Here is a 16,550-nt window from a genome sequence, read left to right on the forward strand (position 1 = left end):
AGTGAACTACTACTGAATACCTCATTATAACCTGTTACCTTGACCCTTATAAAAAATACAGTTCAAACACAGACTCTTAAATTCTCAGATAATTTTTCTGTTTATTGTTTGATGTCTGCATTTTTCCTGGCGTATTTCAAGACCACTCTCAGGAGATCACCAGTTTTCTCTTTAAAGCTCAAGAAACACTACACTAATTGGCTGGATGGAAAGCAGCCCACATTACTGGTGCACAAGACTGCCCAGTTGCCACTGTTGGCATCTCTCAGCCACACTAGATGTTGGTGTTATACAAAAGACTTAAAATAATTAAGAATTAACCGTAAAGAATTAAATAATAATTCTATTTAATGATAATGTGATTTGATGTTGGTTTTTCTTTGCTTTATGAAGAATTTCAAAGAGAGACAAAACCAAGGCTTTAAAAATGTGAGGGATATTGTGACAGTAGATTTTAATGTTCATATATATATATATATATATATATATATATATATATATATATATATATATATATATATATATATATATATATATATATATATATATATATATATATATTGAATAAAATACTCAACAAAATATTTTTCAATTATAGCATGTGGCTCTACAAAAAAAAAAAAAAAAAAAAAATAGCGGAGACTTGGGAAAGTTATCAAAAAGGGCTTTTTTTCCTGGCCCATATTGGTGGAAATGTTCAGCTTTTCTGTACTTAAAAAAAATAATAATTCTATTAGAAATAACAAACCTACACGAGAAATACCAATAAGGGGTAGATAACAAACTCCAAATATGCAAGCTCTATCATTTCCTTTTAAGTTAATGGAAGTCCTGATGAGTTGCCGCCATCTTGTGGCTTGAAAAGGAAATTACCACACTTAATAAAGTAACAGCAACTTCGAAATACATCTGGAAAAAAAAACGAAACAATTAATTTTTTATTTTATTTTTTAAATACAGCTAATTGGGGAAGGTGTCCCCCTTAAGAACAATGGGTCTTCATTTCCTACGCAAAAACGTTTTCACAAACAAATCATGATTCACCAAAAACTTTCGTTCTAAAATATATTATAAATTTACGAAAATAAACCAGTTGACCTAAAAGAGATTCATCTAAAAAGTAAATGTATTATATGACTCATATAATACAGCCATATAAATATTTATCCATCCATTTTTAATTGAAGGTAGGCTATCTCATAATAGCAATAATAAACTAGTTTAAAGAATTTTAACCCTCTACTGCACATTTTGATGGTAAAAATGATTCCACATAATTTCTTGGTTAATTTGGGAACATTTTATTGAAAAATAAATCTTTTTTGACAATGGTCAAAGAGCAATACAAAAATCACAAAACTTTTAAAAAACTGTCAAGAATACAAAATAAATAAATACAACTATATTTAGAGCATATATTGTGCACTAATACGTGATGTGTACGTCCAAACACATTGTCAACAAAGATATCCTCGAAAATTACCCCTTATGGTACAACGTTGCCGAGGCAACGAAAAGAAAAACTGAATTTCTGACCATGCATGCAAAATAAAAAAAACTTCATAAACGTTTCACTACACCTTCACGACACACAGTCACACTCACAAATGTTTATGTATAGTTCATGTCATTTTAAATAAGATTACTAAAGCAAATAATCTTGCTGCCTTTTCACACCATGTGATCCTGTGGTGTGACCATGTGTCAGAATAGGAAGTACTGCTTTCAAATGGTGCTAGACAGGCTGCCAACTCTCACGCATTGAGCGTGACCCCTGGTTCACACAGGACGCCGAAGCGACGCGGAACGGAAAATCACGCGCGGTCCGGCGCCTGCCTGTTCACACTAGAGGCGTATTCTCCGCGGCGGTCTACAAGCGCTTCTGCTCAGTTGTTGTTTATTCAGAGCTATTTTTTTACATCATGGGTAAGTAAATAACCTCATAAAATGAATACACCATGTTTCTGTAACCAAGAAGTTTGTACACTTCTTGTAGGCCTATTAATACTTTTTGTTAATACTCGCGGTATTTTAATTTGAAAATTGCTTATATTTTGACAATTGACCGGATGTCTCGTGTTTCTTGGTGTGACTTCCTGCCGGAATGGACGCGGATCACTCGCGGCTCGCGAAAAAAATAGACCAGACGCCGAAACTGGCGCTCCGCGGCGCACCGCGTCTGGTGTGAACGACACCATAGGTTAACATGGGCGCCGAAAGGAAGCGGCCTCCGTTCCGCGTCGCTTCGGCGTCCGGTGTGAATGGGCCGTGAGACTCAAGCAATTGACACTTTTCACGCGCTCTCACGCCACACATCCATTTTCTCACGCACAGAAAAATTGCGGAGCAAAGAGGTAACCTACTTTTAATATTAAACAATTCTCAGCTCTTAGATTTCGTCAATTTTATTACGAAATTCAGACAAAAATACGTTTGGCGCTTGTAAATGTGACGTGACAGATCGCTGAGCGCCTCAGTTCAAGTGCACGTGAACCGATCATCTGTTACTTTTTTTATTTTAAAGATGCAGTACAACTTACCGAAAGTATACATAATATCGGCCAATTGGTGTTTTTCAACCACGGAAAGAGGTCAATATAACAGCAGGAGAACAATTATGTCACATAACGTTACATTTACCTCACGAAAGCCATTTAATGACCATAGCATGTTAACTGAATATAGGAAAAAATAGCTAGAGAGGAGATTTTGCTGAGCACTATATTACATATTTATTATATTTTTACTTATGTCATTAAATAATTGTTATTATAACAAAAACTGCATTATATTTAACCTTTTATATTTTAACCTTTAATAATACCAGCAGATTGGGCCCTGTTTACAGTATTAGGTGAGATTATTTTTTTAAATTTAAAATAAACATGTATCCAAATTAGTCAATATTGAATCAAAGTCTGAATCAAATCACAAGAATGGAATTGAAATCTTGATTTTTTTGTCAAGCAATAATAAAAACTGTATCCTACTGGTCATTGTACAATGTAAACATTGTAACATGTCACTAATCTTCATAAAATTCTATTTAGTTACCAAATGTTTTGACAATCACACTTGCAAAATGACCAAACTAAAGAGAGCAAAGCCATTCATAAAATGTGTTATGTTAAATGTGTTGTGCCATTTATTGTCAAGAGAAAAAATTAAGGAGGCCATTCATTTTGTTCTGGGGTCATTTTGTTCATCTTATCCTAATCTTCTTCGTGTCCATTCATCCTGCCAAAGGCTTGTCGGCTCTTTACCATGAAAGTGTTCACAGAACATTTAGTCGCTAGTGACACATTTAAAATGATTTTTGAGATAATAAAGATCGTATTCATTCATAGAGGTGGAATCTTCATTGGAATGATAACGGAACTTGGAATAGGCTTCGTCAGTCTCAGACTGTCCCCATGGCAACATCGCCTTGATCTTCGATGCATGACTGATAATAACATCATCACAGGAGCCCACATGAAGGGTGCCAAGCCCATCAATAAAAAATGCTGAAGAAAGAACAAAACCGTCAGGGTAATACTAAAACATTGCCACATGCATGCATGATCTACTTTACATTAGACCTCTTACCTAAATGGCCAACTCGAGCCAGACGAGGGTCAAAGCCTACTTCTCGCATCTTTTCTGTGCGAGCCATGAAAAAATTAATGACAGCATCTGCAACAACACAATTGGAAAATCCCTCGATGGCATGGTGGAATCCTGTCCTTATGTGTAAGCAATCTCCCTCTTCATCACCTGCGTCTGTGGAGATGGTGTGTCGATAGGTGGCAGTGTATCCCGTCACTTCTCTGACTGCTCCCCCCACCTCACAAACCCAGGAAGAAGTTTATGTCAGTCAGATTATTGAAAGTACATTCATGATAATTGCACAACAGTTTTATTTTTATTTTTTATATCATGTATGTATGTATGTATGTATGTATGTATGTACACAAACACATACATACACACAGTATACTAATATATATATATATATATATATAAATCTATAAATGGGCTATATCAGTTAATATTAGTCTACTTTTACATTTCATTAGAATTATTCCTATCAAACAAATTATAATCAAATTATAATAAACTTTTTAAATGTTATTCTCTGGATGCCTTGTCTGTGCATGGAATTTTTTTTTTTAAAGTGGTAACAAGTCAGTCACTGGCTGTGTTTACATGTACACCTTTTGTTTGAATTCAATTAATTCATTCCGATTGATGAATCTGAACATAGTGTTACATCAACCCGATCACTTTATTTATCGTTCATGTGAGGGTTTATAGCCTATGCCACAAGCTTCTAATCAGAATAGATTTTTTTGACAACATGCGCTCACTGCACAAACACACAGAGCTCCCCGCTGTTTGTTGCTATTATTCTCCTACATTACCATGAGTGGGGAATTTTAGAGTCATTTATGACATTTAATTAACAACTTGTTCCGCCTGTCATAAGTCATTACGCCATTTCAACGTCATTGCACATGCGCAGTCCTTTCCAGTTTCGGTTTTCAATCCGATCGAAATTTAATTCTGATCGAGGTCAGTTGGATCGATTAAGGTGATTACATGAAGGCTTTTCAGTCCGTTTGAGCCGTCAATCTGATTACTATGGATTATTTGCTTTTTATTATTTGATGTCGCCTTGTTGTGGCGGGGTATAAACTGACAAGTAACTGGAAATATTGTCTGCACTGTAAGTTTCTCAACATTAGCATCTTGTTTATTGACCTGTTGTATTAAAATCAATATAAAACATGCAATTGTGTTTTTCCGAATATCAGCACGGATGTGAGTATCTCCAGATCAAAGCCTATAGGTGTTCAGTAATACAGCACCAATGGAAGTGTGACATGTAGGCTATAGCGGAAGTGGGGCAAGCTCTCCCACGGTCCACCCATATGACTCAGGAAAAAGAGGCTTTCATTTAACATACTGACAACCAAGCATTGCGATTGTCACACTATATTAGGAATGTTTGCATTTACATGTATTCAATTAACAGATACTTCATTATCCAAATGAGGAAACATCAGGCAATTTGTCACAGGGAGAACAATATTATAGCTTATATACATTTAGTGAAAACTACACTTGTAAACAAGCTGGATCAGAGATTATGCAAAAAAGGAGAAGGAGAATTTAAAGTACAGTATAAACATTTAAACAAATAAAGCAGCAAATAAGAGTTACAGTAGACGAAGTGTCTTGGTTTATGTTTGAGGATTAGTTAAATGCTTGTGGAAGAGGTGTGTCATGGCGGTTTTCACAAGGGAATCTTTGTGGAATGTCATTTTAAGTGTTTAGCGTTCTTAAAGACCGGATAGTCTATTGTGCCGTGTTGGATTACATATTTTATTAAATGTTTAATTTAGTTTTTCCACTGCAATAGTATATAAACTGATAAAGTTTAGTAGACTGATTTCCAGTGATTATGGAGTCTCCAGCAAAGAATCACTTTTCTTGCCAGACCTGTTTTCTCTATTGTGTTTTAAATGAATCAGATCACTTGATTCTCACCTTTCGGAGCCCAGACGTTGAATCGTTAGGTTGATTGACTTTCACCTTTTGTCTTTAATGGCACTGGGATGGCTCTTGGAATTGAAGTTCCTGGCCAGTATCAGCATGTGAATAGTTATGCTGATTCAATTGGACTCAGAGTAGGGTGTGTTCCCACTTCATTTGCATGCTTTATTCAGAGTTCCCGCCTCTATGTAATCCCTCCCCCTTGGAATGTATATAGCTACTATGTATAATGTTTTAGTTAGATCATGTTGGAAGTTCTACAGCCACGTACAGCAGAGTTCTCAATAAAGAATAACTTCCGTTGAACGCGATCCCGACTGTCTCACTGGTCTCTGCTTTGAAGAAAGAAAAACTTTACAACAGCCGTTATCAGTGATCTAGATAAAGTTGAAAGGTTCAGTATGTGTTCATGCAACAGACATCTAATGCAGCCTCGTCGGATTTGGTGACCTTGCTTTATATCTGCAACTGTTCATATCAAATTATGCTTTTTGTGGTTTGAAACAGAGGCGATAGATATCACCAGAGTGAAGTTAACAAAGCCATTGTGTCTAAAATAGCTGTTCACATCAGAGAAATATGCTTTCTAAAATGTGTCTGGCCAACTAGCAATTCATTAGGGCTAAACAGACTAGTTGTTAAGACACACTTAGCAGTTATATGTTTATATGCAACTTTCCCCAGAAAGTTCTTAGTGTTTAGTAGTTTTCAAATGACTACTACTAACGACTCTTATGTAAAGGGAAAGGAATGTAAAAAGTTCAGGGGAGGAAATTAACTTTTTGGAAGTCAGGAAGTCACATAATTCAGCTGGCAACTTTTGAGTTTAGCTTGGAGTGAGAATTATGGAGGGGGGGGGGGGGGTATTGTCATAAGTGTATTGTGATTGTCAAAACATTTTGGTACTTAAACTGAATTTTATTAGATTTAGTGACAACGTTACAATGTTTACATGGAACAATATCTGGTAAGCTATGTTTTTTTATTATTGCTTCACACAAATTTCACGATTTCAATTCAATTAAATTCTTGTGATTTTATTTAATATTGACTCATTTCGATAAATATTAGGTAAACAAGATAGGCGTTAGTTTTTCTCAAGAAAAAAAAAAACTCACCTAATGCTGTAAACATACAGAGAGCCCTCTCAGCTGGTAGTATTATTTAAGGTTAAAAATAACTCAAATTAAATATAATGCGTTTTTTATTATAATAACAACTTTATTTAATGATATAAGTAAAAATATTTTACTTATATCAGCAACCTCCGACCGCTCTAGCTGGCGTGCAGATGTCAAAACTGGCGTTAAGCAGGCCGAGGAGAAGAGAGAGATCCAGCGTAGGGAAAGGAAGAGCTGTAAACAGCAGAAAACCCAGCCTGCGACTGCTTCCCCTATGGCCCCTACCAATGACCACACTTGCAGCAAGTGTGGTAGGAACTGCAGCTTCCGCATTGGCTTATTCAGCCACAGCCGGCGATGCAGCTCCACAACTCAGTAAACACTTCTCAACTAAGGTGCAGACTCCATTGTCTCTAGAGACAGAAGGATGCCAACAACACATATTTAGCAAAATACTTTCTATAGCTCTCTTTTTTCTAGCCAACATGCTATATTATGGTCATTAAATGGCTTTCCTGAGGTAAATGTGACATAATGGTTCTCCAGCTGTTTTATTGACCCTTTCCACGGATGAAAAACACTGATTGGTTGATATTATGTATGATGAATATACATTTCGGTAAGTTGTACTGTACCTTTCAACAGTGTTCGTGTTTATTTACTATTAGCTAGTAGAGATGATCGGTTCACGTGCTGCTAGGGATCTGTCAGGTCACATTTACAAGCACCAAAACGGTATTTATTGTTTGAATTTCGTAATAAAATTGACAGAATCTGAGAGCTGAGATTTTTTTAAATATCATAAGTAACCTGCTCTGTCTAGTCTGTCGGTCTCCGTGTCCTCTTTGCTTCGCAATTTTTCTGTGCGTGAGAAAGTGTGGCTTGAGAGCGTGTGGAAGTGTCAATCGCGTGAGTCTCACGGTGAATGTTACCCTGGTAATCCAGAGTTCTCGCGAGAGCACAAATTGAATTTGCTCAGGAAGTTACTCTGGTGTCAAGTAATGATGCTCATTAAATATGCCCCTCAATCACACATCGGGTTATCTGATATAGGCGGGCCAGAGGTGAGCTAAACAGATGACGACAGCGCTGTGACGTCGAAGTCATTAGTAAACATTGCAAGATGGCTATGGATGAATACCAGTTGTTTGAAACGGCTTTGGCCGCTACAATGAACGAGTTAGACTTAGCTTTTTATCTAAAAGAGGAACAGAAGACGCCGCTCAAATCGTTCCTTTGCAAGAAGGACGTTTTTGCTGTTTTGCCGACCGGATACGGTAAGAGTCTAATCTACCAGTTAGCTCCGCTGGTAGCTTAGCATATGGGGCTTATTGTTGTGATTGGTCAGTGTTATCCAATTGCGTGCAGTGAGATTTTCAAATGCACACTTGTTGCCGCCCCTCGAGCTGGGCGATTTTCATTACTCGACGCCAGACCATTAATCTTTTAACTTTTAGAGTTGGCAGATTTCATAAGAGTATAAACAAGCACAAGCAGTTGTAAGGAGGACAGTTAAGGAAAGCCAAGATGTATTGGATGTCATACTGTAGTGAAATAGGGAAGAATACACTAGAAGAAGAGGGTGTGGGGCATGATAAAGAAAATTAAGTGAATTCAAAAGAATAATGGTACCCAGTTTTCACCGCAAATCATCTGTTGGATGTCCCATTCTCTACAGTATGAGTGAATTAAAGAGTGCAGTGTGAAGAATGAGACAGTCTACTCCAGGATTAGATGGAGTGATGAAGTATTTTAGTGAAGTTTCTATGAAGGTTATTTTAGCATTTTGAAATAGAATTTGGATGTTTGTTTAGAAAACAGTCTAGTATGTGAAAAACTGTACGCCAACAGAGTAGTATTTCAGAATACACAGTATTCGAAAAACAGTAGGCCTAGGCGTAAAGCCCCTGGCCTGGATGACCTACTACCTCTGGCGAGATTCTGAAGTGCTTATTCAGTGGAAACAAGGATTTATTAATGGAGGTGAAGAGACGCAACTGACGCTGGTAGGTCACATAATGACAACATGGCGGATGTAGTACGTCCAAATAACATTCATATAATATATAAATATATAAATATAAATATAATAGCCTACTACACACTTTCATTCTATATAGAATGTACTTTTTAACAGCCTGGTGGAGAATGCGGGCAATTGCAGCTGAAAATTAATTCCCTAAAACATCTGATTAGCTGAAATTGACAATCTGCTCCATCGCATCACAGGTAAGCAATCTTCCTGTGATTTTTAAAGAATAAATCAACCATGAAAAGGGTTATTAATTGAAATAACAGTAATGTACCTTGGGCTGGGCAATAAAACGGTATCGGTATTTATCGACGGTACACCATTGTCGGTAACGATATAAAAAAAAGTTTGATATAGCGCTCTATTTTCATTAAAACTGGCGCGACCACAACAACGTTGCCCAACATCAAATGGCAAATGTAATGAAAGCGGAACGAAACTCCGCTACTCATTATTTTGTGCTTCACGGACCGTTTATCAGTTTGGACCAATGCCAGTGCAGCGCGAGCCTAATATCAAGATAGGCTGAGCCTATCTTGATCAAGTGACACTGTTACTACACAGCGCTAAGAGATCCAGTAAAAAAAGCATTTGAATTCGCCACAGAAGTAATAACATCGCTGCAAGATCTAGTGAGAAACATTCAAATTCTTCGGTTATTAACATCTCAAACGGCGCTGATGTGGAAACCAGGAGAAACATTGTACCATGAATGAACTAGTTATAGGCTTTAAGTCCACAGATCAGCAACATTCAATATGGATTTAATGTAGTAACACTAACTGTAACCATGGAAGTTTGGCAGATAGTAAAATACTTTCAAGTACGTCACACATATTTTTCCAGCACTTCAAAACTCAAATATTATCATATTTAAATGTTATTTTTAATGTGATGACCAAAACATTATTTGTGCATCCTTCAAAGATTACCCCAATTTATGAAACTAAAAGTTTCAAGATGTAGGAAAACTCAAACTTATATAAAAATATTTTTTCTTTTAACAAATATTTTTTTCTCTGCCATTTTTTCTTTTTGCTGTCTCAAAAATGTACCTAACCGTGACACCAGTGTCGTATTGAACCGAACTATGAATTTTGTGAACCGGTTACACCCATACGTATTACAGATGTTGATCTACCTCAAATTTTGCCTTGATTGTTCTACAAATACACTGTTACATTGCACACATTTTGTAACATTTTAAGTTCTAGAGTTTCTTTAACACTTAATTTTCTATCTTAATATAAGACATAAAGATGATATTTGTTTATATTTTATTTTTATTTTTGACAGCTAAAACTAGTATAATTTGTTGTTTGCCTTAATGTGGATAAATAAATAAACAGTGGTTTAAATTCAAACTTTTCTATTTTCTACGAAAAAAAGTTTATAAAAAAAAAAGATCGATACCAAACAGTATGAAACATATCGTGATAAATTTTTAGCTATATCTCACAGCCCTAAATGTACCTTTAGATTTAGTATTTATCCTGATAAATATAACCTACCATAGAAAGGGTTATTACTAGAAATAGCAGTAATATATCTGTAGGCGTAGTATTTATCGAAGGTTTTCCACCTGTAAAAGGGAGATTATTAAGGGTTCCCTGTAATCCTCCAGATGTTTAGAACACACATTAATTTGTATTGATTATTTGTCAAATTGAAATTGTTGACGATGGCAATATGAATTTTGAAAGTTTAAGAGATCTCTTGATACCAAAAAGAGTGCATAAAGCCCTTAAACCAAGAAATATTTTGTGTAGGTTGAGACCATAAATTTGATTTGTTCTTCATTGCCATACATAAATTTATACAAACTCTGCGCAGTTAAACTCATTACGCGCAACTGACTGGGCCCGAATTTCGTAGTACTATTTTACTCCGTACATTAGGCGACAACGTGACCGAAGAATATCTGATCAATGAGTGCCCAACTCTAAATCAGCAAAATGACAAATTGGGAAACTGGGGTACCACTGATTACCCAAATACATGTAAATGGGAAGATCAGAGCCATGTCAATGATTTTTTCGAAGAGCTAAACTAATTTTGCTCACACAACACTATCACGGACTATTCTATCACATTTGAGTAAGCATAAAGTGTGTGAGACCATCAATGAACTGTACTGTGTATCATAAGTGAGGGAAACAGTCAGTTTGATAAGTGTTATAAATGATGATGTCTCACAAAATCTGCCTGTTCCCACAGATAAGCCAACCCATAATTTTGTACCTAACCAACAGATCCTGATCTGAAGTTTGAAACCAGTGAAGGTGGGTGAGCCCATATACCAAGATCAGAGCAGGCATTCTTACCGTGTTACCACACGTCTACAGTTTCTGAAACACAATGATATCACCCTGACTCCTCCTGCTGTGGGATTTCCAGTGCCCAAGTGGTCACAGGGAAAGAAGATGTCTGATCTTTTTGCCGTTCCCAAAATTGGCTATAAAGGGGGAGCAGGTTTTTGGTCAGGTGGGTCTCTTGGGAGTGATAGAGATTTCATCGGGCTTTTGTTAATGTCTCATCCCTGACTTCAGAGTGCGGATTATTGCATGTGCTCGACGATTGGCCAACACTCTAATGAGGGAGAGACCAAATAAATAATGTTTGATGAATCTGTGAAGTGACTGAGGCTCTGACCTATGTCAAGAATGCTGTAACAGTGTTTACTCATTTAGCCCAGCTTTCAGAACAATATTTGTTTATTCTATGGAGGTGTCCCTCAAGGCTCTTTTCTTGGACCACTTCTGTTCAATATTTATTTGTTGCCTCTTGGTCACATTATCCGTAGTCATGGTCTCAGCTAATCGCTGTTATGTCGATGACTTGCAAATTTACATATCAGCTCGCTCAGTCTCTGCTCTTCCTCTGGACTTAAAACCAGATTTTAATGTCCGCAATACAGTTCAATATGGCACTAAGCACTAAAACAATGAAACTATAATTCATGCTTTGATAACCTCTCATCTTGACGACTAACTCTCTTCTTATTGGGCTGCCTGCTAAAACAATCACTAGACTACAATATGTTCAAAATTCTGCTACTAGTCAATCATCAAGTCAATAAATCTAATCAAATTACCCCTTTGCTCTATAATCTACATTGGTTACCTGTTCCTGTCCGCATTCAGTATAAAGTTCTCTTGTTAACTTTTAAATGTCTTCATGGAGTTGCTCCCAATTATTTATCTGAAATTCTGTGCTATTATTCAGCTCTTTGCTCTTGTAAGAATTGAGAAAATAGAAAATGCCGGACAGTCTGGTTGAAGAGCGACCAGACCCTGAGAGGACAAAGGACCTCTCTGGAAATGAACATTTGAACTCCCCCTTGTGCACTATCGAGACGAAAGTCTCACCTCCCAGTCACCCTAATCTACATTTCATTCCATCATCCCTCACCCCCTCTCTGTCACGGTTTGGTGTAAGATGATACAAATCTTACAAATATACTTGAAAATGATGAAAAAGATGAAGGCATAAGATTCCAATATGAACTTTTACTCACAATAGGTATTTCCACAGGTACAGACAGGCAGGATTACACTCACACCAAAAACCACTTAACAGACAAGAACGGACCAAGACTGACTGAACAGAAGGAACTAAATACACACAGATGAAACACTGATTGACAGAACACAGGTGATACGGATAATTAACTAGACACAGGTGATACAAATGAACTAATAATAACTGACAACGATACGTGATGAGGTGACAGGTAGACAAGTCCAATGAAAACAAACTAAACAGAACACAACAGTGACACTCTCTCTCATGCTCAGATCACCTGAATTCACCCAAGAAAATATATAGTTTAATGTGAATGATTATCATTGAGTATTGTACATTTTGGTATCATTTGAAATGTCTCAGTGCGACTGGTACAAATGTCTCATTTCCAAATAAGTAAAACAAAAGGTAATAAGGTTTTTAAGAGTTTAGGGATAACTGGCACACAAAGGAAATGGTCTCACACCTCCCAAAAGGTGTAACCTCTGAATGCAAATTTCCATTGTTAGCGGATGTTTCCATGTGAAAGAGGTTCTGTCTATATAATGGAATGCAACGAGAAGATCGGGGCCTTTTTGTAACTCAAGTTGGCCCATGATGCTAAGAGTGACTCTTACTTAAGAGTAAACTCTTAGCATTATGTATCTTAATGTTGGGTCCTTCTGTTACTCAGATGAGCCCATGATGTTGAAGGACCTCAAAGAATTCAGCATCATGCATCTCTTCTCTTTATTCCAGAGCATTTGATGTTTTGTATCGATTATCTTTGAATTGATTACGAAATTGGCATGATACATTTACCTGACATAATAAATTATTACATTTGATTATTCTAACCGTCTTTGACATAATTTTCATTAAAGAGTTAAAAGGAATAGTCAAACATTCGCTCACATTTAATGATGCACAGATATCATTAAAACCTTTTCATTTATGCAGAATGAAATAACGAGAAAATACATATTCAAATGTATTGCATTTAATCAAAAAATACTTTGCCTCGAGAAAAGACAGTAACACGTAGAGACCTTCCGCGCTGGTCGGATGCCGGACTTTGGGCCGATCGAGGGCGAGCTTACACTCTCTCCAGTCATCTTTATCTGAACTACTACACTATTATTCACCTCTTTGCTCTCTCCGGTCATCTGACTTAAAACTGCTTACTGTACATCATGTTCGTCTTTCAAAAATGGGTGATAGATCATTTAGTGCCATGGCTCCGGAACTCTGGAATTCTCTTCCTCTTACTCTTTGTGACACTTCTACTATATCCTCATTCAAATCTCATTTTTTCTTACAGTATTTCCAACCCTGCTGTTTAGTGTTCTGCTGTTGTTACAGTATATTTGTATGTGTACTATGTGATGCATACTTATGTTTGATGCTGTGTTTATGTTGTCTCCTTGTACAGCGACCTTGAGCATGGGAAAGGTGCTTTATAAATAAAACTTATTATTATGATTATGGTTATTATAATATTATTATTATAGCTTTCTAACGGCAGCTGCAGTGAGGCTATTATTTTATCAATCAGTTATTTTATCTTTTATTTAGAGGGCGGGACTATTCTGCCATATTGCGTGTTTCACTTAGCCTGGCAAGCCAGACCTACATCAAGATGTTAGGTCTGGAAACTCACCATAAACGCGGTTTAATCCGAGGGGCGGGATAAACGGCTGTCTTTCAAATTCCCTCTGCACGCAATAGGACAGCGCTTCAACCAACCAGAGCGTTTTCCCAACAGCCGAGCTAGTTGATAGATTCAACTTTTGCCATATCTGGCCGGCAAAACAACAAACACATCTTCCTTTTTTTAAGAATGACTTAAGTGCCGTTCTTTGCTCTTTTCTCAAAAGAAAAACTTAACTCCAAGTCCTCCAGAGTCGTGGACAAAGCTGATTCGAAAGACTGTTCTCCAGCAGCAGCCGTCATTCTTTGTTTTCAAGTAGCAGCAGGTAACCGTCGCAACTCTGTCGTCATATGTTAAGCCCGTCCCGCCTACTCTATACGCGACGTGATTGGCCTTACCCAATTTAGGTTTTTGCAGCTCGAAAGTCTATGTAGAGTTGCTAGACTGCCCTGGCTGCAAAATACATTTTGCTGCCGCTAGGATGCGTCTAGATTTCTAGGCTATGTTTCACTTTCTCCCATTCATAATAATATGAGTACATGTCTTTGTATATCTAAAGCCTTTGATCATACCTTTTAGCCAGGTAGACCTGCATTCTTTGTAGTGCTGAAGTTCATTTGTTAAATGTGCCAATTAAAATGTGACTGTGTAACAGACAGTCCTTAACTAAAATGTTGTTATAGTAGCCTAATATTAATGCTAGAAAGCCTATGCACTTGCGATTTTTTAAATAGTCTATTCCATTTCAACATTAAATACATTTCCACATTCATCTTGACTGAGGAGTTCCGCACCTCTTAAATCACAAGATTGTTTCTCTATAGGGAGGAACTGACTTTTTATAGTGAGAAGTCACACCCGGCAATTAAACTTGCTCTTGAAACTATTGCTCATGGCTTAATCCTAAGATGTTGACATCTAAGATGTTCACCTAAGAAGAACAAAGATGTTGATCCAGGAGGAACATGTTATACAGTACTTGGAAAAACATGTACTGTACAAGTTTGTGCAAAATCAGGTTTTGCGTTCAAGGATGTGTTTTCTAGTGCACAGTCCCTCAGTAAGTCAAACATACTTGAGTATGTGTTAATGGTGGGGTTTGTTTGTGTAGTGTGAAAATGGCAGCAATGTTTCTCAGCATACTACAACAGCCTTTAACTTTAGAATGTTTGTGTTTGTTGAACCAAACCCCAGGTGCATGATGCCTCCAGCTTACTACTTTGCATCTTACAATTTCTTGTTTATGTTATCTTTGAATCTCATTTGTTTGCCACAACTAGCCAAACAACAAAATATATGCATTTGCAGTATGTTTTTTTTGTTGTTGCTGTTGTTTTTATGTAAAGCAGTTTCTTATACTAAATCACAAAGTTATGGCTTCATACCTGGGAGGGAGAAACTGCAACTATGTAACAGTTGGGTTGCCATTATTTCACAATCACATTATTCATCACTTCCTTCTTCCTAACATGTAAAAATGCAACAAAAATTGCTCTCTCACCAGGTCCAAAGTGGTTCTCTCCAAAATATCCACCATCTTTTCCAGTTTGGTGCTTGAGGTGAAAATGAAGTCATCATCCACCCAAAGCACATATTTGGTTGTTACCTGAGAGACTGCCAGATTACGCCCAGCAAACCAGCCCTGTAATGATGAGCAGACAGACAAACAATCTATTTGTCCTGAGAAGGAAACATAGGAGCTCAAAAAGCCCATGCTGAGTCAATATGTAATAGCATCCATACCTTGCCAAAGGGCATGATATAATGTTCGATGTAGGGTCCAGTTACAGGTTTAGGATCCCTGGTGTCATCAGCTATCACTATAGTTATTGTGGGGTAGAACTGTCGAATGCTGTTGATCAAATCCTGAAGTTTATCATATCGTAGAAATGTTTTTGTGGCAATGGTGACCAGAGTGCTTACATTGTATTCTGTGAAAAGGAAAATTTCAAAACATGAGTATTGTGAAATTTCTAATAAATGGAGTTGAAAAGACTTTATAGCTATTTAATATATCGGTTTTACCTTTTCTGGGTCCAGGGTTATAGAATTTAGGCATTGGTGGATGTCTGATCTTAATTGTGAAGGTGGCCAGGAAAATACCTGCTTTAAATTGTACTGTCACAGACAAAGGAAAAGTATTATATAATTAAAAAGACTACTCAATATAGAGCTAAATGCTAAATGGCATGTATTGTCAGTAAATTTACATGGAAATTTACAATAACATGATATACATGTGTAATCTCCAAAGTTTTGCAGTTTTCTGTCTTTGTTGAAATGTATCTTCTTGATGATCCTGCCTTATTCACTGAATTGTGTTTTGGATTTTTTTTTTTTAAATCCAATATCATTATCCTCTATAAATCCCAGATAACTTTACCCTCTGTCATTACAACATCACAGGAAAATTGTCAATATTTACCTTCGTTTCAAAACTGTTTGCGGTCATTTTATTGTGTGGACCACAAAAGAGGAATTAAGAATAATTCTTTACAAATCTTTATGCAGCCCTCTCCATTCAACAGTTTAGAGAACATGGGCTAACAAGATCCATAAAAAGTAGCCCAAACTAATTTTGTGATTCTGAATTCACATGATAGGTTTGTGTGAGAAACAGACCCAAAGTCATTATTCACTCTCAAATGATCTTTCTTACCAAGTATTGTCAGTAAATTTTGTTTATATCAAATAGTTCTAAAAC

The 16,550-nt window shown here is 36.7% G+C and overlaps 1 protein-coding gene across 5 annotated transcripts in view; it reads right to left on the bottom strand.

The window, feature by feature from the left end:
• Window positions 1-2,520: 2,520 nt before the first annotated feature.
• b4galnt1a (beta-1,4-N-acetyl-galactosaminyl transferase 1a) overlaps window positions 2,521-16,550 on the bottom strand; it is a 35,322-nt gene continuing 21,292 nt past the window's right edge. For all 5 annotated transcript variants that reach the window (XM_081386987.1, XM_081386985.1, XM_081386984.1 and 2 more), the window contains 5 exons: window positions 15,872-15,964; window positions 15,590-15,777; window positions 15,348-15,488; window positions 3,589-3,826; window positions 2,521-3,506 (listed from right to left, as the gene is read on the bottom strand). In XM_081386987.1, the coding sequence (XP_081243113.1) occupies window positions 3,286-3,506; window positions 3,589-3,826; window positions 15,348-15,488; window positions 15,590-15,777; window positions 15,872-15,964 (881 nt within the window). In that variant the 3' untranslated portion in view covers window positions 2,521-3,285. The remainder of the gene's footprint in view (window positions 3,507-3,588; window positions 3,827-15,347; window positions 15,489-15,589; window positions 15,778-15,871; window positions 15,965-16,550) is intronic.

Source organism: Scardinius erythrophthalmus (genome assembly GCF_964197995.2).
Source record: "Scardinius erythrophthalmus genome assembly, chromosome: 15".
NCBI lineage: Eukaryota > Metazoa > Chordata > Actinopteri > Cypriniformes > Leuciscidae > Scardinius > Scardinius erythrophthalmus.